This window comes from Mesoplodon mirus, assembly GCF_964341445.2.
Source record: "Mesoplodon mirus genome assembly, chromosome: 6".
NCBI lineage: Eukaryota > Metazoa > Chordata > Mammalia > Artiodactyla > Ziphiidae > Mesoplodon > Mesoplodon mirus.
In genome coordinates this window covers 145,537,370-145,565,229 of record NC_138982.1, presented here as the reverse complement: position 1 = coordinate 145,565,229, position 27,860 = coordinate 145,537,370, and the positions used below count along the sequence as shown (strand labels likewise).

The 27,860-nt window shown below is 65.9% G+C and overlaps 1 protein-coding gene across 1 annotated transcript; it reads right to left on the bottom strand.

Moving 5' to 3' along the window:
• On the bottom strand, nt 1–27,670 carry PFKL (phosphofructokinase, liver type). The gene is made up of 22 exons (XM_082625929.1): nt 27,533–27,670; nt 21,329–21,402; nt 17,856–17,933; nt 16,096–16,285; nt 15,279–15,444; nt 14,612–14,656; nt 14,250–14,358; nt 12,171–12,266; nt 11,211–11,303; nt 9,650–9,775; nt 8,502–8,566; nt 7,799–7,862; nt 6,402–6,548; nt 5,961–6,031; nt 5,401–5,488; nt 4,581–4,733; nt 2,900–3,064; nt 2,368–2,429; nt 2,069–2,180; nt 1,324–1,423; nt 1,133–1,238; nt 1–629 (listed from the first exon to the last, which is right to left on the bottom strand). Exons 1-22 carry the CDS (start codon nt 27,615–27,617, stop codon nt 482–484), a joined length of 2,343 nt encoding a protein of 780 aa, XP_082482055.1. The 5' UTR covers nt 27,618–27,670; the 3' UTR covers nt 1–481.
• Between the last annotated feature and the right edge of the window lie 190 nt (nt 27,671–27,860).

Below are 27,860 nucleotides of genomic sequence, written 5' to 3'. Positions count from 1 at the left end.
TTTCCCGAGACTAACAGCACCCCACAGTCGGGGTGACTTTATTTCTAAAAAAGGTGACAAGCGCTGCTCAGCCCCTGCGGCCAGTGCACACAGGGGGAGGGCCACAGTGAGGCGAGCCGGGGCACGTCCCCACCCTCCGCACAGAGACCCAGGCTGCTGCGCCCCCGGGCTGGTGAGGGTGCACGGCCGGCTTGGGGAGAGGCTCCGGGCCACGTGGGTACCGAGGCCGAGGGGCGGCGGTGTCCCAGCACGGACGCCCCCACATACCCTGCGCTGGAAGGTGGGTGCCCAGGGTGCCCTGTCCTGGGGGAGGGCCGAGCGGACAGCAGGCTGGACCTGGGGCCGTGGGAGTCCCGGAGCCAGGGCGCACCCCCCGCCCGCCTGCCCGCAGGCTCCAGGCGGCAGTAGCCCAGGCTCCAAAGTGGGGGCAGGTGAGCGGGGGAGAGGCGGGAGCAGGCCGGGGCGGGGCAGGGACGCGGCTTCAGAAGCCTGTTTCGATGCTGAGGGTGCTGCGGGTGACGTGCTCCAGCTCCCCGGACACGTAGTCGGCCATGCTGATGCGGTAGTGCGCCAGCATCTTCAGCATGAGCCGCAGGTTCAGCCACCACTGCTCCAGGGGCATGCGGTGCCTGCGGCGGGCCGGGACACGGTCAGGGGCGGGAGCGGGGCCTGCGGCGGGGCGGGGTCAGGGCCAGGGGGCGGAGCAGGCGGGGCCAGCGGCGGGGCGGGACACGGTCAGGGGCGGGAGCGGGGCCTGCGGCGGGGCGGGGTCAGGGCCAGGGGGCGGGGCAGGCGGGGCCAGCGGCGGGGCGGGGCAGCTCCCGGGCCACTGCCCCAACCTGGGCCCCGCACGCCCCCTCGGGACACCTGGACCTCAGGACCCGGGACATGTGGAGGCTAGCTCCGGCCACTGCGCTTCAGAGGTGCCGGGGCCCCCGCCCCCAGGAGGGGTCGGCAGACCGCGAGCGCCCGCAGACCCGACCATGGCTGACCCCACCCTCACTCTCTGCCCCGTCGGGAGGAACAGGGACCCGGGGTCAGCCCCGGGCGTGGGGACCGGGCGGCCCTGTGGGATCAGGGGTCCAGGCAGGTCTGGGCCCGGCGGTCCACCCCTGTCTTCATTGGGACTCACTCAAAGTCGGTGTCCTTCTTGAGCTCGGTGACAGGGCTGAAGGCCACCGCCTTCTTCTGCAGGCCGATCACGCAAGCCGAGTCGGGGCCGTTGGCGAAGACCCGCCCTGTGGACACAGGCACGTGCTGGCAGCCCCACACCCAGGGCCCTTGCGGGGACAGGTCGCGCTAGCCACCACCTCCCTCACGCACCCTTGCGGTAGACTGCCCGCAGCTTCTCGGACATCCAGAGTATGGCCTTCACCCCCAGCTTGGTGCCGTAGTTCCGGTCGAAGGGGGTGGGAGCCCCGCCCTGAAACACACAGTGGATGAGGCCAGGTTCTGGCCCTCAGGGAGGAGCTGGGCCTCAGGCAGCCGAGCCCTGGCCCGAGCCCAGCAACCAGGCCCTGCCGTGACCTCAGGTGAGCCCTGCTGGGCTGACACCCCGTCCCCTCGACCTGCAGCACTCCGGCCCCTTTCTCCGTCCCACCTCTAAAAACCCCTAAAAGCCACCTCCAGAGGCCGGGCAGTGGGCTGCCTACTCATTGACTGGGGGGCCTCAGGGGGCCCCGGCATCCGGCAGGCAGGTCCCACCACCAGTGAGCAAAGACCCCCGGGAGAGGGGAGCCCTAGGGGTGCACACGGCCCTCAGTCTGCTTGGAACCCACAGCGCGGGCTTCCTGCAGGGCCTCCAGGGGGCCAGAAGGGGAGGGGCTTGTCAGGGTGGAGGTGGCTCCCGGCCACGCCCCTTCCTCAGGCTGAGGCCTCGGCAGGACACGAGCCTTGCTCAGGGGTGTGAGGATGAAGGGGCACCTACAGCCAGGTGCCCCATGAGGAGGGGCACCGAGACGGGTCCTCATCCTGCCATGGCCTCCTGGGACCCGTCGGCCCGGGCACAGTTGGGGGCCGGGGGCCAGGGAGCAGCCTTCCACGGAATCCGTGCTCCCCCACCCCGTACCTGCTGCAGGTGGCCCAGGACGTTAGTCCTGCAGTCGAAAATGCCCTTCCCCTCGGAGGAGTACAGGTTGTACAGAAACTCCGTGGTGTAGTACTCATGGCACCTCTCGTTTCTGGGAAGAGTAAGGGGGTGGGGGCGGCAGGGGAGGCCTGAGCCTCGCCTGGAGGCTGAGCCCCTCCGGGCCGGGCCACAGGCTCACAGCAAAGCCCGACCCCACCCACTCCTTCCTAAGCCCCCCAGCCTTGCTCCACCCAGCTGCCCCCCCTGCCGGACCCTGCGGGCTCGCCCAGCAGCCTCACCGGAGCACCAGGCCCCTCTGGATGTCTGTCTTCATCTTCTCGGTCATGTGCTCCACGTTGGCCTGTGGGGTGAAGACCTGGGTTGAGCGGAGTCGGGGCAGCAGCCAGCACTGCACACCCCTTCCCGCAGCCTGAGGCTGTCTGGGAGGGCCGATTCCGGACTAGCCAACAGGGGGGGCTGAGAAGACCCAGATCAGCCTGGGGGCGGGGGGACGGGCACGGGAACCGGCTGCGGTTGCTGGAGGGCTGTGTGGGTGGTGCAGGTGTGGGCCTGTGGCTGGACCGTGAAGCCGCGGGGGGAGGGCCGGGGGCGGCGGTGGCCACGGAGGCCACAGGGCGGCAGGGGCACTGCCCGGGATCGGGGAAGGGGTGCAGAGGCTCACGGGATGTGTCCCCTCGATGGCAGCGAGCCCCCAGCCTGCTGGGCCGTGGCTGCTTGGCAGGGGCCCCGTCTCCTCTGCAGGCCTGCTCCCCTGTGTCTCAGGAGGGGCCCCTTCAGCCTGGCCGGGAGAAAGGTACGGGCTCGGCTCACCTTTAAGTCCTGGATGTTGAAGGGATCCTCGAAGACATAGGCGGCGTCAGCTCCCACAGCGATGCCGGTCACGGTGGCCAGGTAGCCACAGTAGCCCCCCATGGTCTCCACGATAAACACACGGCGCTTGGTCCCCGAGGCCGACTGCTTGATGCGGTCACAACTCTGAGGGCCAGGGTGCGGGTCAGAGCCCTCCCCTCGGACCGCGGGGACCCACGACACTGCAGGGACCCGGTCTCTCTCCCAATGTGACTGAAGATCAGGAGCGGCTGGGACAGCCCTTGCCCTATGTGCCCAGGGCACTGGCAGCCCTCACCACACGCCCACACAGAATTGGGTCCCCAGCCCGGGTGTTTGTGCCCCCAGGACCAGGTGGGTGTCACTAGCATCTAGTGGGTAGGGGCCAGGGACGCTCTAGGAGGCTCTCCCTGACCTTGGGCCAGGGACACACTGGGCCTTAATCTGCTCATGTGCCAACGGGGGAAGACACTCTGCCACGGCAGGGTCTTCGTAAACAGGGGCCCTGACGACACGTGAAGTACGTGCTCTGCAGACGCTAATGGTAACACGACAAGTGATGACAATCCTAACTGAAGAGTTCAGCGAAATTCAAGCATTAAATAAAGAACTGAGGAAACAGAAATAAAACAGGTATGTAGGTTACTGGTGTCTGAAGTATGAGGATAAACCCCAGGTAACAGAGGAAGAGCAAAGTGGAGGAAACGGCTGCAATGTTTGGCAAAGGGTCTACCGCCTACATATGTAAAGAACGTTTACAAATAAAAAAGAAAACGTGCCCAGAGAAAAATAGGCAAATGGTGGAAAAAGGTCATTTCAAAAAAAACCCCTGACAAATGGGCAGTAAACATACAGAAAAATACTCAACCAGAAATCAGAGCCGCAAATTAAAAGCGAACCCTGTCCTCCCTCATCTGGCGAGGGGCAGGGTCACCAGAAGGTTCAGAGGGGCCGTGGGCGACCCACAGCCAGTTCAGATGGGAGTTAAATTCAAAGAAAACCCCTGAGGATCATGGGACTCTGGGTCAGGAGATGGGGGTGGGGTAGGATCTCCTCTAGCCTCTTGTTTCACTTGTATTTTCTCCTCCATCTAAAAACACGCAGCACTTGATTGAGCAACATGCCCCCTTCCAGCTTTAGACCCCCACAAAACGGAGGTGCTGAACCCCTGGGGAAGCTGGGCTCATGTGGGGTCACAGTCGAAGGTGGGAAAGGTCTAGAGGGTGGGGACAGCGGTGGGGATGCCCCCAGAGAGCCCCTGGTGGCGCCAGCCTGCTGGGACTCCTCCAGGACCTGGGCTCCCACCTCCCACCCTCCCACGTCCCAACCGGAGCCCTGGGTTTCCCCCAGAGCCACGTGTGGCTGCTTCACCGGATAGAACCGTGGCCCGATGTCCACACCAGTACAGAAGCTCAGTTAGGTCAGCAGCAGCCTTGACCACCGTCATCCTCACACCCTGATGACCCCAGAGTCACAACCTCCCTGCCATCCTTGAGACCTCGGGGGCAGCCGGGTCCTGCCCACTCCCCATGCAGGCCGCCAGCCTCGGTGGGGGCCCCGCACCCCATCCCACCCCTCGGCAGCCCCTCTGGGCGCTCTCCCCTCCCAGGCGCCCCGTCCGCCCACTGCCGGCCTAGGTGGGGGCAGCGGCCCCATGCCCCACCTCCATGGCAGCGTTGACGGCGGTGTCCGAGCCCAGGCTGAAGTCGGTGCCCGGCACGTTGTTGCTGATGGTGGCGGGGATGACACACATGACAATGCAGAGCTCCTCGTAGCGTTCGCGGGCCTCCACCAGCTGCAGCACCCCCTCGTAGGCCTGCAGGAATCGGGGAGGGGGGGTGCTCAGGGCCGGCCCCGGAGAGGCCGGGCTGCCGGACGAGGCAGGAGGAGGGGCCCCTGGGTCCTGCTCCAGGCTGTGTGGCTGGCAATGGGCGTCTGGGCCCACCTGCCACATCCCAGGACCGAGACCAGGCAGGCCCCACCCAGGAGCTCTGCAGCCGCCTTCACTGGGGAAACTGGACTCCGAGGAGGACAGGAAGGAGGCCCGCCCACCCCACCTTGATCCCAGCCCGCTCCATGCGGTCTGCGGGGGCTTGGGCAGGCGTGAAAGGGCAGGCGTGGGTATCTGTCATTTACGGGGGCTGACCACGCCCCCGCATCACGCCGACGGGCCCCCACCGCCCAGAACTCCGCCGAGACGCGCTGGACCACCACCTCAGCAGCGGGAGGCTGAGGCCACTCACCCCTCCTGCCTGGGCCATCCCACCCCCACTGCCCCTCCCCCCCTCCTTCTCCTCCCTCCTCCCCCCTCCCTCCCCTCTCCCCCTCCTCACCAGCCCCTCCACACTCACCCTGGTGGCCCCATCAGTCCAGCTGGCTCACGGTAACCTCCTGCACGCGGGGCTTCCGGAAGGGCCACCTCGGCGGCCCACACCCTGGGGTCTCCTCCACCCCCGCTTGCTCCCCTGCAGCCGCCCCCTCACCTCGAAGCCTCCGACGACCAGCAGGGCGTGGATGTTGTGAATGCGGATGTTTTCCACAATTTTCTCCATGTAGCCCTTGGGTAGTGTCCTGCAGTGGGAGATAAATCAGATGGACGTGCTGCATCTGTACAGAACGCCAGGCTGGAAGGACCCACGTCCGCACCGTGCCTGACCTCGGGAGAAGGCAGGCCTGGGGCGTGGCGGTGGGATTCCCAATTAGAGGTGGAGGCAAAGGTGAGGCACAGGGGGGCGGCGGGGCCCACCAGCAGCCTGGCACCTATTCAATGCCCTTGCTGGGCACTGGCCACTGCCCTCTCGACAACCTGGCTGTGAGCCTCACGTCCTGCCCGAGGGGATCCCTTCTGTAGGTGTGGAGCCGCCTGAGCAGCCTTCCTCCACACAGGTGACTTCAAGTGAGCTCTTGGCCAGGAAGCCCCAGGCAGGAGGGTCTGTGTCCCGCTCTGGACAGGCCACCAGCCAGAGGAGACCTAGCCCAGGGCCACAGGGCTGGTTTCCCTTGCATCCCAGCCCCCTGCTGCCCTCGGTAGCCAGGTGCTCACCTCTTGGTCCCCAGCATGGAGCCACCACGCCCCAGCCAGCCAGCCACAGCATGCCAGCCCACTTCTTGCACCTGCAGAGGGGAGGCACGGCTTCAGGGGGGCAGGCCAGGGGCGCTGGCCCACCCCTCCTCAGGTGATGGACCTGTCCTCAGGGAGAGCACGTCCTTGGGGGAGGGGGGACAGAGGTCGTGCCTGGCACTGACCGTCCTACCACAGGTCAGAGCGGGGTCTCGGGGGCTGGGCCAGGCTAAAGTGGAACCAGCTGCTCCCACTCCACCCCAAGGAGAGGACCTGGCCTGGCCTTTATACCCACATCGCGAGCCCCTTGGTACTTGTTTGCTTGTAAGCAAGCCGGGGACACGTCATAAACTGACCAAAGACACACAGGTCCACCACCGCAGGCCCCGTCCCCCACCCGGCCTCAGGCACGGCTACACCTACCTGCCCCTTGGCCAGGCCTTCAAAGCCGTCATGCACGACGTACACCGTGTGGCCCTGGGAGATGCCGGTACGCACCGCCGAGCGCACGGCCGCGTTCATGCCGGCCGCTGGGGCCCCCACGTTCAGGATGGCCAGGGAGAAGCCGGTCTTCAGAGAAGGTGGGGAGACAAGGGCATGAGCACAGGGGCGGGACGGGGGACTGCCGACCCAGACAGATGTCAGAGAGAGCCTCTTCCGGAGAAGAGGCCCCAGTCCTCGTGGCAGCCTGGACACGGTCCAGAGATGGGACTCCCCCGGGCATGACAAAGACCTGCCCCCCTGACACCACAAGGCTCTGCCCAAGACCACATGAGCTACGGTGCAGGCCCCGCTCACTACTGCAAAGTCCTCGGCCAAAGGTAGGAGCGGGACTCGGGCTGCTGTTGGCCAAGCGCGGCTCGCGGGGGCAGCAGTGGCTCAGGCCAGAGTCAGCGCCTGCCTGGAAGCCCTGGGCAACCACCCCACGCTCAGGGCTCGGGGCAGCAGCACCCCAGAAAGTCCCTGGCGAGCTGCACAGGTGCGTGGAGGGAAGGGGGCCACCGCAGCCACGGTAAGAAAGTGCCAGGAAGCAGGCGATGCTCTTTCAGTCCCAGGGCTGCGGGAACCCGACAGAACCAACACGTCAGCACCTCAACCCAGAAGCAACGTAAGACATTGCTGTCGGGCGCCTCCACGCCCGTTTCCCTTGCTGCTCCCCAGAACCTGCACCCGCGTGGCGTGCAGGCACACCTCACTAGGACAGCCATGTTGCCAGCACTCCGCAGCCACGTGTGGCCACCGGCTCTGCTGGGCAGCCTGGCTCTAGTGGGTCCTGGTAATAACAGCCTGACGCACCCGAGGTGGTCATGCCCCAGGTGGTTCTGGAAGGGGATGTGGGGACCACCCTGCCTTGTCAGAAGCCGCTGCCCACCCCTGACCAGCTCCCGGGATAAAGGGGGGGCCAGGACCCCACCGTCCAAGACTGTCTTGGTGGGACCCTTTCCTTGTCCTTGTGGTTTCAGAAACGAAGCCTGCCGTCATCTTTATTTTCAAGAGAGTCCATTTCCTGAGGGTTTGAGCTATTTCGGAACGTGTCCTAACACTGCATCACTCGTCTGCTGAGTTAAACCTCCTCTCCTGACTTAAATTCCTCCAGCCGTTTGATAAGCAACGGGCCAGCGTAATCCCCAGGCCTGTCTGGGACCTGCTGGTCAAGCAGAGGCCAGGTCTGGTACTCTCAGCTCACAGCTCAGACCCCAGACAGGAGGGAGGGTCCTGGCTCAGTGGGGCCAGCTCCCCGCTCCCTGGGCGGGGTGGCAGGACAGGCGGGAGGAGGCCGAGGGCGCAGCCAGGTGTGGGCTCTGCGGCTTGGCCCTCACCTTCTCCTTGGAGATCTTCTGGTGCGCAAGCAGCTTGTAAATGTTCCAGTTGTTCTCAAAGCTCCTGGAAAGGAAGCGGGTCATGCGTGGCGCAGCCCACAGCCGAACAGCTCAGCACAGCACGGGGCCGGCAGCACAGCCTCAGAGGAACTGGACACGGGTGCGGCCCACCTCCCCACTCTTGTCGCCACGGACCCTGGCTGGGCGCCATCGCCGGGTGGCAGAGACCCCCATGGACACGCGATCCCAACGCCCCTCTCCGCAAAGCGAGCGCCCGCTTTCAGCCTGCGTGGTCTCAGCAGCTCTGCAGCAGGGCAGGAAGCGTTGCCACGGGAACCACAGGAAGCAGACCTGCAGGGCCAGTTGACCTGGCCCCTCGGGCCTGCCTCGCTGCTGCCTTCTGTAGTCTCCCCCTCCCCCTGCCCAGGTGCCCTCCCTGTGCTGTGTCCCCCCCATCCCCCCAGCGCCCTGCAGGCCCCGCCAGCCCTGCGGGGCGCATCCACACAGCCTGCCTACTCCTCAGACACTGTCGGGCCCTGTCCCTCCTACACGATGCACGCCCTAGGAGGAGGGTCTCAGAGCGCCACCTCTGCAGGTGGGCACATCCCCGTGTCGGGGGGTGGCCGTGTGCGAGCCACTCAGAGTCTGCTGTGGGCCCCACTGAGCAGACAGCTGCCCAGCACCAGGCCCCCCAGGCCCTCACCTGCCTCGGAGCTGGATGGCCTCCTCAAACCTCTTCTCATCCATGGCCTTCTGCACCTCCTTGGTCTTAAAGAAAACAAGATGCACAGCCTGGAGGCGGAGGCCTGGCACATGCATCTGAGCCCAACGCGGGGGGCCTGTCCCAGACCCACCGGGCAGCTGTCACTGCCGGAATCGAGAGGGCTGAGGGGCCGAGGGGACCCCACCTGGCCTGCCAGGTCCTCCCCTCCCTGGAAGGGGCACCCGGGCCTCGCGCCTCCTCAGCCCTGGGAAGCGGGTGGGGGGCAGCCAGGGCCTAGGAACGAAGGGTGAGGCTGCTCCGGCCCCCAGACCCGCCACCCACTGGCGACCAGCCTGCCCGAAAGCGGGGCCCAGGGGAGGTCACCGCAGGAGGATCTTCCAGGAGAAGCGCCAGGGAGGCCCCTCTCCCGCGCCAGCCCACCTCCCCTGGGAAGGCCCTGCTCTGCCCCCAGCTGCAGGGCCCCCCAAACCTACCGAGCCCCGCACCCCAGTATCCCCACAGCCAGCCTCTCAGCCTCTCTCTGCTCCCCACTCCCCGCTCCTGTGGCCCCTGCTCCGACCACATGAGATGTCCCGGTGGCTCTGGCCACCTGCTCCCCCTCCCCCTCCCATCCTAGCCCCAGAGCCCCACCTTGCCCAGTTTGCAAAGCCAGTCTGTCCCAGGCCACTGGCTCTGGGAAGCTAAGTGTCCTGGGCTCCCCCCAGCTACGCCCCCAGGCCCCCCACGGGCTCCCCAGGGCTCCCCAGCTCCCTGCAGCTCCCACACCTGTCTCGGGCTTGTCTTACCTTAGGGGCACCTTGGGGATGTGCTCACACCTCCCTCCCCCACCTGGAGGACTGCAGGCCTCGGATACCCTGAGGCCCGCAGGGGGGCGCAGCAACACACTCGGAAGGGGGCCCACAACAGAAGGTGCGACGCACCTGCCACCCGCTCCATGTAGCATGCATGGAGGAGCGGCAGGGCTCCCAGGGGGATGGGGGGCGGGGGCTTGCAGCAGGCCTGCTGACTGGGCCCTGAGAGGCCTGGAAGGACAGGCAGTGCCAGGGTGTGGCGGGAAGGGGGCACGAGAGCCCCAGGCACCTCCCTGGGAAGCCCCCACGCCGGCGCCCGGGCAGGCGGGTGCTCACCATCTGCACACACTCCATGAGGGGCAGCCGCACGGACTGGTTCCCGGAGAGGCTGACCACGCAGGCCGGCGTGTCGGGCGTGGTCTCCAGCAGTGCCATCACCGCCTCCATGCCCATCTTGCTGCTCTGGGCGGAGAGAGGGGCAGGTGGGGCTCAGGCAGGCGCAGTGGGCACGGAGCCAGCCCCAGGCCACGCACACGCACACGCACATGCTAGAAGCTTCTGGAGTAAGCGACACTATTTATTCTAGAAATGGTGACTGAGCATGACCACGTTTCACAGCAGCCCCCCGGCACCATTTCATCGGGCCTCAGCCGGCCCTGCTAGGAGGGCGTGGCCCCTGCACCCCGGGGTTGCAGTGGCAGGGCCAGGGCTGGACCGCGGTTTCCAGAGTTCTCTATGACGAAGTTTCTCGCTTAGGGCTCCTTTGTCACAGCTGTCCTGGTGTGTGTGCACACTTGGGCACGGGCTGGCGGGCCGGACCAGCTAAAACAGGTCAGGTAAGGACCGCCCTCCATGGAGACAGATCACAAACAGGGGTCCTGCCACGGCCAACGGGAACAGACAGGCACGCCAGAGACCAAGGCCCGCGGCTCAGCTCGGTGAGACATTGGCGTCCTCTGCCTCCGCCGCGCCCCCAGACCGCGCCCCTGGCCTCCCACACTGGTCAAGTTGGTGCCGGGAACAGCCCGGGAGAAAGCTCCTGTGTCCCTCGGGAACCGTGTGACGGCTACTCTCCTGTAACCCACTGTGTGCAGCTGTCGCCCTGCAGGACCTGGGCTCGGGGACCAGCACTAAGCTGTGCCTCTGGCGCCCCTCTGTCGCCAACCCAGGCCTCCGGTGTCTCCACCATCTGCAAAACCAGCAGGTCAGCCCATTCTCCTGCCACCAGGTGAGACCCTGGGCCCATGCTGGCACTCGACAGCCAGGCCTGGTGGAGGGCCAGTGCTTGACCCCCCGTCCCGAGTGCACCCCTGGGGCCAGACACCCTCTGAGGTCAGTGTCCCCACTGCTCTGTGTGGATGGGGACGCACTGAGGCCTCCTGGGAGAGGTTCGGTCCAGCGGCTCCTCCAGGCCCACACTGGTCACCCGGCCTCACCCAGCACAGTGGCCCAGACACCGCTCCGGCCAGCCCTGCAGTCTCCAGCCCCCAGCCCCGGTGACCAGCGCCTCACAGGCGGGTGCTTCACCACCTCGGGGCCTCCCTGGCCCCGGGCCCTGTCCCTGTGGGCCTGCAGCATGACTCCCACCCTGCAGAGGGTGGGGTGGGACCAGCAGTAATCAGGATTCGGCACCCAGGCCCTGCAGCTGGGCACCCAGGCCATAGGCCAGACTCAGAACAACCAGACATCGACCTGCTGCTCACCCCACCCTCCGTTCCCAAGGTCCTGCTAAAGCCATCGCCAGGAGGGTGCGGCCTAGGCTGCCAGGCCGTGGTCTCACCCACAAGCACCAGCAGCAGTGAAAAAATGCTCACGCACACCCACGCTTGCACACCCACGCTTGCACACCCACGCCACCAGTGCAGCACACCCAGCACCGGGGTGACGCCCCACCTACCAGGATGCGGTCGAACGCCGAGGGGGTCCCTCCCCTCTGCACGTGGCCCAGCACGGTCACGCGTGTGTCAAAGCCCAGCCTCTGGACCACGAGCTGCTCGTGGGGACAGAAAGGGCGTCCCTGAGTTTGTCGCTCTAATCCACTGTCCCACCACCCCGTGGCCCCCAGCCCTCTCCCCTCCCCCTCCCACCCTGCCTCAGGGATTTCAGGGTGTCAGCTCCCCAGGGGCCCCACAGAGCCAGCCCAGGGTTCACGCCTACAGCCTGAGCGTGAGCACGTGTGCTCCTGTGTGTGTGTGTTTCCATGTGAGTGTGTGGGCGTGGGCTCCCACACGTGCTGGCTGCAGGAGCTCATCACAGTCTCCAGCCCCTGTGGGTCAGGCCTTGCCAGGAACTGTGGCAGGAAGCACAGGGTCAGCGGAGGGGCCGGCTCCTGGCAGCACCTGGTTGGGAGCTCAAGGACAGGGTGGGCGGCCAAAGTGAGGGGCGTGGAGGCTCCCAGGGGCTGTGCTGGGGGACCGGGGCCCAGGGCCCTGGGCAGAACCCGGCAGGTGGGTGCTGCTCACAGGGACGAAGGATTCCCCCCGAAGTTGTTCTGTTATGAATCTGGTACTGGATAGGCAGTGGGCTCCCGTCAACGGGGGGCTGGCAGGGGCTGGACCCTGTCACTGGGACACTGTTGGGGGGCTGGACGGGGCCCCTAGGATGGGGGATGATCTGAATGAAGACTGGAAACCAGAGCGTTGCGGGTTCCCAACCACACCTCAGCCTCAGAGGGGCCACGGCTTCTCGGGTCCCGGCCGCACCCACCCCACATCTGGCAATCGTTAGGGACAAGAAAGCTCCCTCCAGGAGCTGGGGGTGGGGCCCCAGCAAGAGCACTTGGGGACTGGAGATAAAGGGGATCCCCCTCCCCAAGGCCCCGCCCACCCCCACGTGACCCAGGGCCCCGCCCACTCACGTCCTTCACGTAGCGGGATGAGATGGGCTTCCCGTTGCGGTCGACGGCGCCCTCGGCGATGATGATGATGTTCAGTCGGGACCCTCGGCTTCGAGTCTGGGTCAGAGATGCGGCGGGGCTCAGCCGCCAGCCCGCAGACCCCGCCCCAGACACGGCCGCGAGCCGCAAGCCCTCCCCAGGCTCCACGCCGCGGGGCTCACACGGGCGACGGGTGGACTGAGGTGGGTGAACCAGGACCCCGCTGCCCCTCCTGGGGGCAGAGACTGGGGGACTGGAGGGTTCCTCCTCCCCCTTCCCCTCCCCCTCCCCGGACTGAGGGAAGATTTCCTCCATCAGCTGGTGATGGACGAATTAGCGTCACTTAACTGTTACAAAGACAAAGCTCTTTGGGGATTTGAAAGTACTTTTTGCTTATTTATTTCCTCAACAAATGTTTGTGGGGTTCACCCTGACCCACCAGCCTCGGATGTCTGTCCCACGGCACCCGAAGAGACTTAGAGAGAAAGATAGGGTCAGAGCAGCTCCTGCAGGACCCGGGTACAGAGGGGCGGGGGAGCCAGGAGTGGAGGGCTGCCTGGAGGAGGTGGGGGTGGTGCAGTGAAGCGAGACAGCCAGAAGAGACCACACCTCCCTCAGCCTTACTCGCTGCAGCCCAGGAGGTGGGCAGGACAGAGGGTGACATCTGCATGTAACAGGTGGGGAAACTGAAGCTCAGGGAACCCTGGGGCGGGGTGGGGCGAGGGCTTTACACAGAGCAGGAAAGAACCAGGATGTGAGGCCAGGCCTGAGTCCAGGCCACTTCCAGGAAGATGCAGCCCCAAGTTCTCAGCAAGTAGGCCAAGGCCGAGGTCAGCCAGAGACCATCACCACCAGAGCTCCCCTCTACCCAGGCGAGCCCACAAGGCCACCCGGGGGTGCAAGGACTCCCCCCAAGGAGAGGACAGAGGTCTCTGGCCAGCTTCGCTGCCAGGCTCAGCTCGGCCCTATCCTTGTCTTCACTGGGGAAGGTTTCAGAAGCCAGTCATGACCCTTGGCCCCTCCCACTGCCCTGGGCAGGGGTACAGAACCCTGGGGTGTGAGTGGGAGGTGGGGAGAGCAGCATCCGGCAGTGGACGGGAATGATGCCACCACCTCGGTCACATGGGGACAGGGACGCTCTAGAGCCAGCCCCGGGCCGCCCGCCTCCCTCAGGAAACATAGGGCCTGGCACTGACCTCCCAGGACAACAGAACAAACAAAAGGCCCGGCCCCGGGCAGCCTCCACACTCGTCCTGCCCTTGGGCCAGGATGCAGAGGACATTGGGGGTAGACAGAGCCCGTTAGGGCCCCAGACTGGGCCCGAGTGTGAACTTGGGCACACAGTCTCAGGGGCTCCCCTGCCTTGAACCCAGACCACAGCCCTCGAGTGCCCCCCGACCCCTGATCTGAAGGCACCTCTCCCCCCCATCACAGCCCTCCTGTCCACCACTGGCCTAGCCAAGGGGTCAGCCTATCCTAGTTGGAGGGCCTCAGGGATGCCCAGGGCAGAGTATCTGCCTGTTCTGTGCCAGAGCCCCCCAACTCCATCTTGAAGGGCCTGGAGAGCCGCGTTCCAGGCACCCCCTCTCAGGCACCCCTGCTCATCTCTCCTGGATGAGGCCTCAGCCCCCCATCTGCTCCCGCCTCCACAGCCTCTTCTGCTGGAGCCACTGCCTCAGGTTCCCATCCACCCATCTTCACGAAGCCACCTCCCCTTGCCCAGGCTCAGCGGTCAGGGCCCGAGGGAGCCAGCTTGACCGTGTCCCCGCTCCCGCCCCTCGCCCATGTCAGGACTGACCACACGGAGCCGAGCCTGAGGCAGTGGTGAGTGTCCCCCTCAGGCCCCTCTGTGCTCCGGGGCAGCCCCCGGGTGTGTCTATCAGCGTTGGCACCGAAGCCCTCTCCACTCCTTGCGGTGCCGCCCCCAGGGGGGATGCTTGCTGAACCAGAGGGAAGTGAATCAGCCAAAGCTGGCCACGTGACCCCAGGGACACTCTCGTGGGGGACACGGGCCACGCAGCTCACGGCAGGGACCCTGGGAGAAGACCCCTGGGCCCTCACCTCACCCAGCCGCTCACACATGAAGTTCTCCCAGCCGTCCTCGGGCGGCGCCTCAGGGATGAACAGCCAGTCGGCCCCCGAGGCCAGGGCGGACACCAGGGCCAGGTACCTGGAGGGGTGGGAGGGCGAGGGGCTGCAGTAGGTGGGCCCCGACCCAACACCACGGGCCCGCTCCCTGGGTCACAGGAGAGGTACAGCTCTGAGCGGCACCCAGCCCCACAGTCAGGACTCCCCACACCCCGGCTCTCACACCCAGTGTCAAGTGAGCACCTGCCACATGCCAGGAGCCCTGGAGGCGCTGCACCCTGCTCCCACTGCCCCGAAGCCCCGGGCCCCCCGGCTGACCCGGGCAGCCCCCTTACCCGCAGTGCCGCCCCATCACCTCCAGCACGAAGGTCCTCTGGTGGCTGTGGATGTGGAAAGGGCAGAGGGCATCAGTGCAAAGTCCCCCTGAGCGGAGCTGAGCCACGAAGCCTGGCCTCTCGTGCCACACCACCCATGGCCCCAGCTCTGCCAAGGGCGTGCCCAGGAGAGACAGAGGACGCAGGAGCAGCCCAAGGACAGACAGCCCTGGTCATTCCCAGGGCGGCCAAGGCCCTGGGCGAAGGGCCACCTCTGTCTCGGGCTCACGGCCAGCTTCACGCTGGTTTTCACCGATCTTTGCTCCTGAGGCTGAAGGCCATTTACCCTGCTGGGGCCTGGCCGTCACCAGCCAGCAGCCTGAGGACCCCCTGTGGGGTGCACCATTGCCCCAGGGCCGTAGGAGACCTGTCAGAGCCACTGCCCACCTAGGGCTCGGGACAACCTGGCAGGGTGGGGACCAGACCCCCAAGCCCCTCTGCTCACCCCACTGTAAGTCTCCCCCGACCTGGGGGCTGGGGGCAGCCAGTACAGGCTCCTAGGGATGGAATTACGCTGACAAGCCATTGACCCTGCAGAAAGGCAGCCTCAGCCCCTCGCCGGGAGACGGGATCCCAGGCTTGCTTGCCTGGTGGCCTGGCTGGGCGGGGGGCTGCGGGCCTCACTCACCTCTGGGCGGTGGTGGTGATGGCGTCGATGACCTCCATGATGCGGTGCAGGGCCGAGTCCGTGCCGATGGTCATGTCGGTGCCGCAGAAGTCGTTGTCAATGGAACCCACCAGCCCGGCGATGCTCAGGTGCGAATAGGTCTGAGCCGTGTTCTGTGAGATCTTGCCTGGGAAGGAGGAGGCCAGCCCAGGTGCAGCCGCAGCGGCCCCACCCGGCCCCCTTGGCCACAACACGGGGCCCGGACCCCGATCCCCACCCCCTCCCCCAGCCCACTGGGCAGTGCAGCTTGGTCAGGTCCCCAGGTCCTGCAGCAGAGGTCCTGGGGCCGTGCGGCAGTGGCTGAACCGCTGATTACGGACTTGTCACCCTCTGGGAGACGTCCAGGGGAGCCCTGGAGAGTGCACCCCTCACTTCCGGGTCCCCCACGAGCAGCACAGAACCAATGAAGCTCCGACAGGTCACTTTCCGACTGGTGACCCCCAGGACTCTGTGTCTTATGTTATCAAATTTTAACTCTCACACTTCTGCAAACTGTGACAAGTCCGTAACCCACACTGGGGAGTGAATCACTCACCACGCGGGTGAGTCAGACTGGGAACTGCCATGCGGCATCAGGAAGACAGCACTGCCTGGGGGTCCCTGACGTTGGGTCCCCACAGGCCTCACTACTGGCCAAACCCGGGCCCGTGGCTCCTGGAGCCACCCAGCGTCCGCCTGATCTCGGGCCAGGGCCCCCCTCCCGGCCAGCAGCCCCGCAGCATCTTGCTGCCTCCGGTCCTGCCTGCCCCCGGCCGCAGCTGCTCCGCCGCCAACCCACCTTCGCTCACCAGCTCTTCCAGCAGGCTGCCCCACTCGCTGCGGAAGATGTTGGCGCCCGTGAGGCTGCCGTCCCCGCCGATGACGCACAGGTTGGTGATGCCACGCTGGACCAGGTTGTAGGCGGCCGCCCGGCGCCCCTCCCGCGTGGTGAAGGCCTTGCAGCGGGCGCTGCCGATGACGGTGCCGCCCTGCACGGAGGAGGGGCAGCCTGGGCCAACGGGGCACCAGAGGGACCCGGGTACTGGGCACGGGCGGCCTGGGAGACCCCAAGGAACAGAGGGCCAAGTCCAGGGGCTCCTCAGAAGCCTGGGCAGGTGTCTGCCTCCCCACCCCCCCGACCCCCCGGACTTTCTCCTCGTGTGCAAGGAGGAGGCTGTCCGCCGTCAGGCTTGGGGAGCTTGACAGGTGAGGGATGAGCAGGCTGAGGTGTGTAAGGCGTGCACACCCGCACACATGCACGTACTCTGGCCCACATGGCCGGGCACCAACGCAGGGACGTGCCTGGGCAGCTCGTGCCGTCATCTACGTGCCCCCCCCCACCGGCTCAGCCTCAGCCCAGGCTCCCCAGACCCTGCCCACAGGCAGAACTGCTGGCCCTGCACTCGGCCAGCTGGTGGGAACGACGTGTTGCTCCCCAGAGCACCAAGAGCACCAGGCTGGGCCCCGGGCCCCAGGATTCACAGAAAACGCAGATCAGAGCCGGCCCTGGCCCGGCCCAGCCTCCTCCTGTGCCCCTCCCCGCTGCCCCCGTGCTCTACGCTCCCCACCTCTCTCCAAACACCAGCCCGGCCCCGCATCCTCACCTGCCCACCTTTCATGCAGCTTCACACCCCAGCTAACACTTGGCCTAAAGCTCCTTCCCCAGGCGGTCTCTCAGGACAGAGGCCACAGCCATCTGTGTCTGAGACACAGGCTCAGAGCAGAGCAACGGCTGGATCCAGGCCTGAGGCGTGATGGCCGCCCTCCCTGGACCCCTGGGGTGGAGGACGAGGTACCCAGGCTGCAGCCCCACCCATGACGGGGTCAGGGAGCACCACACCAGAGCAGGAGGACACGGGGTGGGGGGCTCTGATGAAGCCCAAGAACAGGGCTTGTCCGTGCCCCACTGGACCATCGAGGGCTCAACAAACGGGCCTGCTCCCACGAGCGCCTGGAGAGCGCGGTCCCTTGGGGACGTCCACCCTGGGCAGGAGGGGTGGGTGGCACGGCAGGGTTGGCTGTGCCTGGATGACCGAGGGTCCAGGCCCGTCGCCCACTGCTCCGCTGACCCAGGCCTCTTAAATAAGCAGGTGTCAGCTGGTGGTCTAGGATACACAGGTGACCCAGTCCCTGCTCTGTGGGAGGACTCCGGTCTCCCTACAGAGACCTGGTGCCAAGACCCCCACTCCTAGCAACCCCTGGCCCCAGCGAGGCGCTCAGCGCCCCACCCTCAGTAAGCAGGATGACGAAGGGGAAGGCGGGGGAGGCGCAGAGGCCGCTGAGGCCAAGCCTCTTCCAGGGCGTCCCCTCCTCCCAGAGCCCGCAGTTGGAAGCGGAGACATCCTGGGGCCATCGCAACCCCATGACCTCCCACTCCCGCGTCCCCAAGGCGGTCGGACGACAGTCAGCCGGGAGCCGAGCCCCTGCGTGCCTGTGTGTCTGTCTGTGTGTGTGTCTGATGTGTGCACCTGTGTATCCCTCTGTGTGTCCCTCTGTGTGCCTTTGTGCATGTCCCCGGTGCACACGCGTGCTCATGGCGGGAAGGGCCGCGGGCCTCACCAGCTGGATGATGTTGGAGACGCTGAGCCAGTTGGCTGGCCTGATGTTCTCGCCCCCTTCCACGAGGCCCTCGTAGCCCTGAAAGTGAGGGGACAGGCGTGAGACGGGCGCCCACGGCAGCAGGACACGTGGAACCCGGCCAAAAGCCCATCTGGCAGGAAGTGGGCCCAGGGGTCCTGAGCACGGAGGCCCCTCCACCCCCAGGGCCTCGGAGGACAAAGCCGGGGTCTGCTGGGTTCAGGGGTGTCAGGGGAGAGGCCGGGGTGCCCAGACGCCTCCCCAGGCACGATCTGTGGGGCCTGCAGGGTAGCGCGTTACAGACAGAGCACCACTTGCTCGGCCGCGCTCCCGTCACAGGCAGCCCCGGGGTGCGTGCCCACGGGCCGCAGCTGGGTCACCGCGCCCGGGTCAGCACCAGATCCAGCCCAGCGCCCAGCAGCCCCTCTGCCTTCCAGGACCCTCCCTGCCGGAGACACCCGCTGCCCTGCCCCCCAAGGGTGCCGATTAGATGCGGAAATGACAGCACAGCGTCCCCACTGCGTCTGGCCTCTTTCGCTCAGCCGGGCATCTGCAAGGCCCCGCGAGGTCACATGCGACTGTGTCTGCGCTTGCTGCCGTGCAGGGGTCCCCTGCGCACGCCCACAGTTTATGACCTGTCCACCGCTGATGGACATTCTGGAGGGATCCCGTTTGGGGCTCCGTATCTCCCGGGAAAGGACTCCCGGGTCACTGGGTGTGCAAGCAGCCACCGACAGCGCTGCCACACGGTGCCCATAGGCGCCCGTGGCCACCTCGTCCATCAGCAACGCGGCCAGGGCCTCAGAGCGCCCCACCCCCAGCTCCGGGCCACGCTGGTCTCCATCCCGGAGGCTGTATGTGGTCCCTGCAGGGCTTCTCCCCTGCGTTCCCCTGATGACACATGCTGTTTCGGATATGACATAAGCCCCAGGCCACCTGCACAGCCTCTGCGAGGGCGGAGCATTCCAGTGTCTTGCCTGTTTCCGCTCGTGTGGCCAACCCCTTCTTATCAGCAGGAGCTTTTTATACAGTCTGGAGAGAGGACACGTGCTTTCACAGATGGTGAAAAGACGAGGCACCGCCGAGTGGAAATGAGCAGGGCCACCTCCTCCGTGCAGCCCTCCCAGCCCCTCCAGTGAAGCAGCCGCGAGCCAGCGCTCCTGCCTGGGGTTCAGCCCTGCGACCCGCCGCCTCCGTTCCCACGCTTGTCCTTAGAGCAGCCGGGGCCTGCAGGGTCTTGGGCAGCAGGGCCCGGGGGCGGGCGGGGCAAATGCTCCCACCCCTGGGAATAGAGGGGGAATAGAGGGGGAGAAGGGCCTCAGGACGAGACCCCCGTCTAAGGGATCGTCAAGCTACCTTCCCCAGCTCAGGCCAGGCCTGGCCCCCTCTCGCCCCCTCTCGCTCCGGTCAGGAATTTGGCCACTAGGACACACCCCACCCCGCCCCCACCCCCTCCCCACCGAGAAGCAGGAAGATAACCTGAAAACCCTCAGACACTGTCCAGAGCAAGCAGCGACAAAAGAGGCCGCCCTGAGTCTGCAAAACCCCAGCATGGCGCAGCCTCGCCCCAGCCCCGCGGTGCTCCCAGGGGGAATCAGAGTCTCACAGACACAGTCCTCCTTTCCTGGCCTGGGAACCTTCTGGAATGTCTTTGCACACCTCCATCCACTTGGTATCACCTCTCCCCTCCCCACTCCTCTGCCTTCTCCACTCCCACCTGGCTGGGCACCCAGGCAGCCTCAGAACTGGCCGCAGGCCCAGGGCACTTCCAGCAGCCATCCTTGTGGCGGCCCTGGGCCCACAGGTGCAGTTTGGGCTCTCAGGTGAATAAAGCAGCCCCGTTCACTGAGCCCTTCTTGGCGCCAGGGGCTGTGAAAAGTGCCTCAACTCTCAGTGTTGCATTAGCTTTTCGCCCTAACACCCCCACTTCATAGAAGAAGAGACCGAGGGTCAGGGAGGTGCAGGGATGCCCCTGTCACATGTGTACAACCTCCAGGAGCCGGGCCCTGGACCCACCCCACCCTGACTGGAGACCACTTGTTCACAAAACTAGGCCACTCCCTGAAGAATCTCACCCTGTCCTTCAGAAGGTTCTAGACCATTATCAGGGCATGGGTTCCACCTGCCCAGCTCCTGAGGCCACAGGTCCCTGAGACTCTGAGGAGATACGCTCCCAAAACATGACCTAAGGCTTTGCAGGGTCCTGGTCATCCAAGCCTGGTCTGAGGGTCTGGACTCTGCAGGACGGAGGGGTCTGCAGAACTGCCCGCCCATTCATTCGTTCAGATAGCCCCATACAGACAAGGCTGGGGAGGAAGGGCCTGACCTGGACCAGAGTAAAGGCACAGGGATGCGGACACACCCAAGGTGGGGGGAGGGAAGCTCTGGGGAGGGCAGAGCAGGTCGGGAGTCGCTACATGTGAGCAGAGAGTGGAAACAGAGTAACACGGCGGGAGAGAGAGTGTGTGTGTGTGTGTGTGTGTGAGCAAAGAGTGAAAACAAAGTAACACGGCGGGAGAGAGCTCCAGGACGTGCATGTGTGTGTGTGTGTGTGTGTGTGTGTGTGTGTGTGTGTGAGCAAAGAGTGGAAACAGTAACACGGCGGGAGAGAGCTCCAGGACGCGTGTGTGTGTGTGTGTGAGTGTGTGTGTGTGTGAGAGTGTGTGTGAGTGTGTGTGTGTGTGTGAGTGTGTGTGAGAGAGAGGGAGAGTGTGTGTGTATGAGAGTGTGTGTGAGAGAGACAGTGTGTGTGTGTGTGTGAGTGTGTGTGTGAGAAAGAGGGAGAGTGTGTGTGTGTGAGAGTGTGTGTGAGAGTATGTGTGTGAGAGGGAGAGAGTGTGTGTGTGTGAGAGAATGTGTGTGTGTGTGTGTGAGAGAGGGAGAGAGTGTGTGTGTGTGTGTGAGAGAGGGAGTGTGTGTGTGTGTGTGTGAGAGAATGTGTGTGAGAGAGGGAGTGTGTGTGTGACAGAGAGAGAGGGAGAGTGTGTGTGTGTGTGTGTGTGTGTGTGAGAGAGAGAGAGAGTGTGTGTGTGTGTGTGTGTGTGAGAGAGAGGGGGGGTCTGCCCCAAATCTGAACTAGGGATTTGGGGGGATAGGAACTGGGGGATGAAGCACAGGGCGCCCAGCTTCAGGCAGAACGACACAGGACAACGATTCTCTGCTGCTGTGCGTAAGGAGGCCGTGTACTGCCGTCACTGGGGAGCTCGAGCTCGGGTTAGGTGATGAGGGTGCAGGAGGACGGGTGGGGCTGAGGTCCCGGCCTCTGAGGAGAACAGCAGCTTCACGCCCTCGTCTCTCACAGGGGACACGCGCACCCATGAGCGCCCAGGCTGAGGGCGGACTCCCCAGCCACTCCCCAGAGCCTGGCAGCCCGGCCCCATCCGCCATCCTCGCCCCTCTCCCCACACTGCTCCCTGCCAGAGCGTGGGGCGAGGGCCGCCCTGCCCGCACCTTACCTCGTAGATGAGGAAGACTTTGGCTCCCACGTAAATGCCCATGCGCGTCACGGCTCGGACGGCAGCATTCATGCCTGCGAAGGGGTCAGGGAGACGCCTGTCAGTGGAGACGCGGAGCGAGGGCGCCCTGGACCGTCCCTCCCACATCTCGGGGGGCGCCGAGCCAGGACTCCGAGTCCGGCATGGGGTGAGCGCCCCCACATTGCATCGGCTTCGCACTTGGAAATAAGCCGCCCCGGAGTTAAACCGGGAAGGTCCCCACCAGGGCCCGATTCCCCCTGAGCCCAGAGCACAGGCACCTACAGACCTGCGACGTTGCTTCCGGCCGCATCCCCGCCACCCATGCTCACCTGCGGCCTCTGCTGCTCAGCACAGCCCCCCTCCCCGGCCCCCAGGGCCCTGACCTGGGGGAATCACAGCAGGTTGGGCACATGGCCCCAAGATGCAAAACGGGGCAGGTGGGACACAGGGGCAGCCGCCTTCCAAATGCGCCCGCAGCCTCTGCTAGACTCTTGGGCCACCACCCTGGGGGGCAGCATGGGGAGCACCCTGAGGTCGGTGCCTGTGGCCCTGGGGTCATGAGCCTTCTGCCCCTTGGCCTGGAGGGTGGGCTCCATGAGACAGGAGAGGAGGACAGCACCCCCTAGGGCCAAGTTCAGGCTCCTGGGGGTCGGACGGCCCCAGTGCAGTGGAGCAGGCCGGCGCCCCTGCTCCCCAGCCTGCAAACGTATGCCAGGGCCACCAGGCTCAGCGGGTCACCTCTCTTCCCTGTCCCCCAGCCCTGGGACCCCCACGGCCCCCACCCCCCATCTACGGCAGCCACCTTGCAGTATAGGCTTCCTGGAAAGGCGGACACTCATAGGGCAAGACGAGGGAGCAGGAAATGCTCAGAAGAGCCCAGAGGAACCTCAGTCCCCTTCCCTCGTGGTCAGTTCTGAGACTGAGACCCAGAGAAGGCAAAGGTGTCCCTGAGGTCCCTGCACGGGGTCGGAGGCACCCCACTGCGTCCCTGAGGTCCCTCCACGGGGGGCCGTCCCACTGTGTCCCCGGGGTCTCGCACACAGTCAGGCTCACAAGGCACAACCTGAAGAAGACCCCGTGGGCAGCCCCACAAGAGACTCGAGCACCAGCAGTGGGCCCACGTGGTGGCCCTGCCCTGTCTGTGGGTGGGACGCGGCCCCGCCCAGGGCTGCAGCTGCTGCGGGCCTGGACAGTGCCAGGTCAGGGGCCAGGTCAGGGGCCCTGTGCGGGCACCTGGGGCGGGCCCAGCCTCCACACTGACTGCCACCTGGCTGGGGCCCAGGGACGGGCGAGGGGCAAAGGGTTGAGGGGGCAGGAGCCTGGAATCAGCGGCTGCAGGCAATTCGCCTCAAACCTTCTTGCCCGTCACAAAAGATGTCAGTGGTTCGATACAAAGGGGCAGGCAGGGCGGCCCCCACGTCCTCAGAGAGGAAGATGGCTGGCCAGTCACCTGCCCTGGGCTCCAGCCTCTGACCCTGGGTCTGGAGGCTGGATTGCAGACATGACCTGTGCTTGGTCTGGCCCCAGGACCACCCCTGCTCCCCCTGCCTTCCTCCTGGTGGTCCTGGCCCAGAGCACATGCACATCCCGTGGTCTGTCCCTAAGCTGTGAAAGCCTTTCCCTGGAGGGGGCGGGGCACCAGCCAAGGGTGGCCGAGGCCCCAGGAGCCCTGCCCCACCCCCGGGCCCTCGGCCCTCTGAGCTGGTGGAGGGGCAGTGCCCGTCAGCTTGGGCGTCCTGCGGGAGTGCCGTCACCCCCAGGGTCCCTCGTAGCTTGTGTGGTCCACAGGGTGACCCTCATGTGAAGACTCTCGACCTTTACCGTACTTACACTGGTCTCACCCTGTCTCCAGCCTGGAAGGCGGGCCCAGGGGGAGCAGGTAGCTCCCAGAGGACCATGGAGGGCTATATAGCGTATGGCACCTCAGGAAGAGCGCAGTGGGCAGAGCCTACCCCAGTGCAGGCTCAGGGCATCGGGCTCCCAGGAAATCAGCCCAGTCACTGCCCCCATTTTGCAGATGAGAAACCGAGGTTCCAGAGGGAAGGCAGGGGAGCTGCGGGAACCCCGGCAGGTGAGGGCAGTGCCAGGATGTACCCTGGGCCCTCCTTGGGCCGAGCAAGCTGCCCTGTCCCCAGCCGGCAGCCGAGGCTCCTGCTGTCTGACGTCCAGAGCCAGGGACTCCCGGGGCAGAGGTGCCCAGATGTCACGGCTGGCAGAGCTCAGAGGCCACACTCACAGCCGACACACCTGCCTTTAGCAGAAGAACCCCATTTCTAAAGAAATCATAAAAGTCTCACGTCCCCCAAATGAACGGAAGTGGGGTTCAGTGACTGAAGTTAGGGGTAGGAGCCCAGAGAGTGTACCCCACACCCCCCCAGACAGTGGGCTGCCCCAGGGACCGGACCCGAAGGGCTGACAGTCCTCTTGCCTCAGGTCAGGGGGCCTCGAGCTGCAAGCTCCCTGCCCTGCCTGCCCTCCCTGCCCTGCCTGCCCTCCCTGGCCTCCCTGTCCCTCCCTGGCCTCCCTGTCCCTCCCTGGCCTGCCCGTCCCTCCCTGGCCTGCCTGCCCTCCCTGGCCTGCCTGCCCTCCCTGGCCTGCCTGTCCCTCCCTGGCCTCCCTGGCCTCCCTGTCCCTCCCTGGCCTGCCTGCCCCTCGCTGGCCTGCCTGCCCCTCGCTGGCCTGCCTGCCCTCCCTGGCCTGCCTGTCCCTCGCTGACCTCCCTGTCCCTCGCTGGCCTCCCTGCCCCTCGCTGGCCTCCCCGCCCCTCGCTGGCCTGCCTGCCCCTCGCTGGCCTGCCTGCCCTTGCTGGCGGGGGGCAGGGCAGGGGCGGGAGGGAGATGAGACACCTGCAAAGCTGCACCCCCCCCCGGCCCCAGCAGGCCCTGGGTCCTGCAGAAGCATTTGGCCCGCCTTTGGGGCCTTGGGCAGCCCAGGCTTTCCACCCTCAGGTATCTGCCTCCCCGGCTGCCCTCACTGGGGTGAGGCCACTGTGGGCTCACTGCAGGCTCCCGGTCCAAGCCCCACCCCCTGGCAACAGGAGGGAGGCCAGCAGTTCCGGATGGGGTGGTGGGAGGGGCAGGGGCGGGGGCTGGAGACCCAGGGACTGCCAAGGGCCCCAGGCTTAGGGTAGTGTGCTCAGTCTTGTAGCGGAGAACAAATGACCGTGTTACAGGAAAACTCTTCAGTCGTAGAATGGAAGTGTGCCAGCTACCATGGATACGGAGGCCTGAGGGCGAGGATTTCCCTGTAAACCTCACTGTAAGCTGCCTTCCTGAAAGGGCCTTTTTAATTGCCCTTTAATCTGTTTTTCTTCCTCAAAATAAACCCAGGGTGGCAGCCACAAGCCCCACAGGGCCAGAGGAGCAGCGGGGAGAGCAGCTGCATCTCCCGCTGATGGACCAGCCCTGGACCCCTCCACTCCAGCCTCCAGCCTCCAATGGGCCAGGGACGCTGCAACAGATGACTTCCTGTTGGAGGAAATCGACACCACCACCAAACTGATGTCCGAAGGTGGATGCCTTTGTTCATAAGGTGACTTTTCTTCACAATTAGCTTCCGGGAAAACAAAATGTACACGAAAGAGGTGATCCTGGCAGGACACGGGGCCCCGCAGATTCACACTTAATCATCAGTCGATATGAACACGTGGAGCCAGGCTGGGACGTAACGAGATGGGGGTGGTCCTCACCCGCAAATACAGGATGTCAACGTCCACACGGATCAACCCAGAAAAGGCAGGTCCTGCGTGTTACTGAGGGGCAGGGTGGGGTCCGCCCCAGGGCCGAGACCGAGTGGTGGAGCCAGTGGGCAGCGTGGCTATGTTATAGGCTTCTAGTCACTTTTGCACAAAGTAACATCCGGAACGACCACGTTCCCTCAACGCACGGACACCTCCTCCCCGCCAACGGGAAGGGCAGAGGACGCGACTTTCAGGCTGGCTGGAAGGAACCCGCCAGGTGGCTTGTCTTGTTTACAGAAGGGGAAACTGAGGCCCGAGGGATGTGCTCGGGTCAAGTCAGAGAGCTGGTCAAGGCCGGCCCCACCGGGACAGGGTCTGCCCGCTCCCCCGCCGCCCACTGCCTCGAGGCTGGCTGGTTTCCGCTCACTCCAACAAATGCAGACTTGAGCCTCGGGGAGGCAAGTGCAGGTCGGGGTGGGTGCCCGTTCTCCACGGCGGCTGTCAGCCCCGCGCCCACCCAGGAGGGCACGTGGGGAGGGCCCGCCTGGCACCATCAGGTCCCTAGAGGTCGGCCTCTGTTTGGAAGGCAGCGGGGGCCCCTGAGGGCAAACCGAGAACCCACCGTCTGGAGCCAGCTCCCCGGAGCAGTGCCGGCGAGAGGGCGCAGGCCCGGCGCGGACACCCACAGGCTGGCCTTCAGAACTTACAATACAGAAAGGCTCCCTGCCCCCCAGAGAGCCAGCTGGCCCTGGCATCTTCCCCCAGGCATCAGCCCAAGCCCTAAACTGGGGAAGCTTGCGGAGCCCTCCTCTCTCACAGCCCCGATCAGAAAACCACGTTACAGCCAGGGGTCTAGGGAAGCGAGGACCCAGCCGGCGGTCGGTGCGCTGACGGCCACACTCCTGGGCGTCCAGGAAGCACTGCCCGTTCCATGTGGGGCATTAGGGCCGGGCTGGCCAAGGGGAGACCCACAGGTCAGACAGGCTTTGCCCTCCCCTGGCCCACCGGCCCAGGCCGGCGGCCCCTTCCTCCCGGGCCCTTCCGCTGCCCCCACTGGCCCCTCGTCCTGTTTAGTCTGTGCCGCCCACCGGCTCGGCTCCCCTGCCTAAACGCGCATTTATCTCCCCAGCCCCCCTCCAGCGCTGTTGTCTCCACGGTGCAGACAGGAGCCTGGGCGGAGACCCCTGTGCCTGCTCGAGCCGGGGAGCTGGGGCCTCACAGAGGAAGGGCCTCTCTGGAGAGGCGGACCCAGCCTCTCAGGAAGTGTCTGTCCCCCGTATACCAGGCCCTTCGCGTGGTCCAATCTCACAGGGCAATGCTTCCCCAAGACCACTCTCCTCCCACCTGGCCCCGGCCCACTGGCCAGGCCCTAAGAGGGAGCCGCCGCTGCCCAGCAACAGGCAAGTGCTCTGGCCACGCGGGGCTGCGGACGTGCAGCACAGCACACTGTCCGCCCGCCAGACCAGGTCCGGAGGGCTCAGCCCAAACGCGCACAGGCCGGGGCGCAGACAGTGGCTCATGTCTCTGCCTTCCTGGGCTTGCTCTCTTGTGAAAGCCCCCTCCTCCTGGCTCTTCCCTGCTTCTGAGTGGGGAGCGGGGAGTCGGGGGCCTGAGGCAGGGAGAGGAATTATGTGTCTGGACTTTCTGATCTGGAAGGACGCAGATCAGGCCCGGCTGTGCAGCCTGAGAGTGCCGGCTAGGTGCCTTCCAGGCCTACTTCCTGGGCTAATTAAGGCGTCTCCTGAGGTTCAAGGTGTGTGGTGTGGCCATGCGGCCAAGCCCGACAGGTGTGACACTGGCCATCCCAGGCCAGAGGCGCTGGAGAGCAGCAGTCAGGACAAGTCCAGGGCACCAGGACAGACCCCAGGAGGGGCACTCAGCTAGCTCTGCCAGGTCCCAGCTGCAGGACCCTGGGCAGGTCAGCAGGAAGGCCACCACCTTTGGCCTCCCCTGTACAAGGGGGGTGGGAACAGCTCTGCACTAAAGAAAATGCCCCAGAGCCGCCCTGGAGGCAGTGGTTTGGGGGAAGCACGGTGCCCCCAGGTCGTGTTCCATAACTAGTTAGAGCCGGGGCTCTGCGGGCCTGCGGGGACCTGCCCAGCCTTCACTGGCCTCCGCTCAGCTTGGCCTCCAGGAAATGGGGCTTCTGACACGCGCCACCGGGAAAGCGTGCGGGGAGGGCCTGGGGGCAGCAGGAGCGGCGGCCGGCGAGAGCACCCTGTTCCGGCCACGGCTGGCCGCGCGGACACACCCCCGGCGGGCCGGGCGCAGAGGCCGTGGTGGGTGGCACGTACGCGGGCCCCCGGCGCGGGGCGGGTCCAGGACGCGGACCGGGAAGGGGACCGGGGCTGGGAGGGGGAGGAGGAGGCGGGAGGCGAAGGCCGGGAGGACGACCTGCTGACCGCGTGCCCCAGGTGCCTGCCGAGGGTGCGGGCGCGCCCCAGGGACCCGGGGACAGCAGCACCCCGCCCGCCGGCGACCGGCCCCCGCGTGCCCGCGCCCACCTTGCGCATCGCCGCCGCTGGTCAGCACGCCGATGGCCTTGCCGGCCCCGGACGTCCGCAGCTTCTCCAGATCCACGGTGGCCATGGTGGCGCCGACTCAGCCGCACTCGCTCTCCCGCCCCGCCGCTGTCGCTGGTCCCGCCCCGCGCCCTGCGCTCCGCCCTGCGCTCCGCCCCGCGCCGTGTGAGGTCACCGCTGTCCACGCCGGGGCGGGGCCGACGTGCACCCGGCACCTGGGCGGCGGAAGTGGGCCTCGACCCGGCAGCGCCGGCATTTTTGTTCAAGTTTCTAAACCCGTTCAGTCTAACAAGGGGCGCGTTTATTGAGG

Coding starts and splice junctions, on each gene's coding strand:
- PFKL (XM_082625929.1), bottom strand. CDS start 27,617: ATGGCCACCGTGGATCTGGAGAAGCTGCGGACGTCCGGGGCCGGCAAG. Junction 11,304..12,170: donor CATCCCGCTACGTGAAGGAC/GTGAGTGGGCGG, acceptor CCCCACGAGCAG/CTCGTGGTCCAGAGGCTGGG. Junction 9,776..11,210: donor CGGCGTTCGACCGCATCCTG/GTAGGTGGGGCG, acceptor CTCTCCGCCCAG/AGCAGCAAGATGGGCATGGA.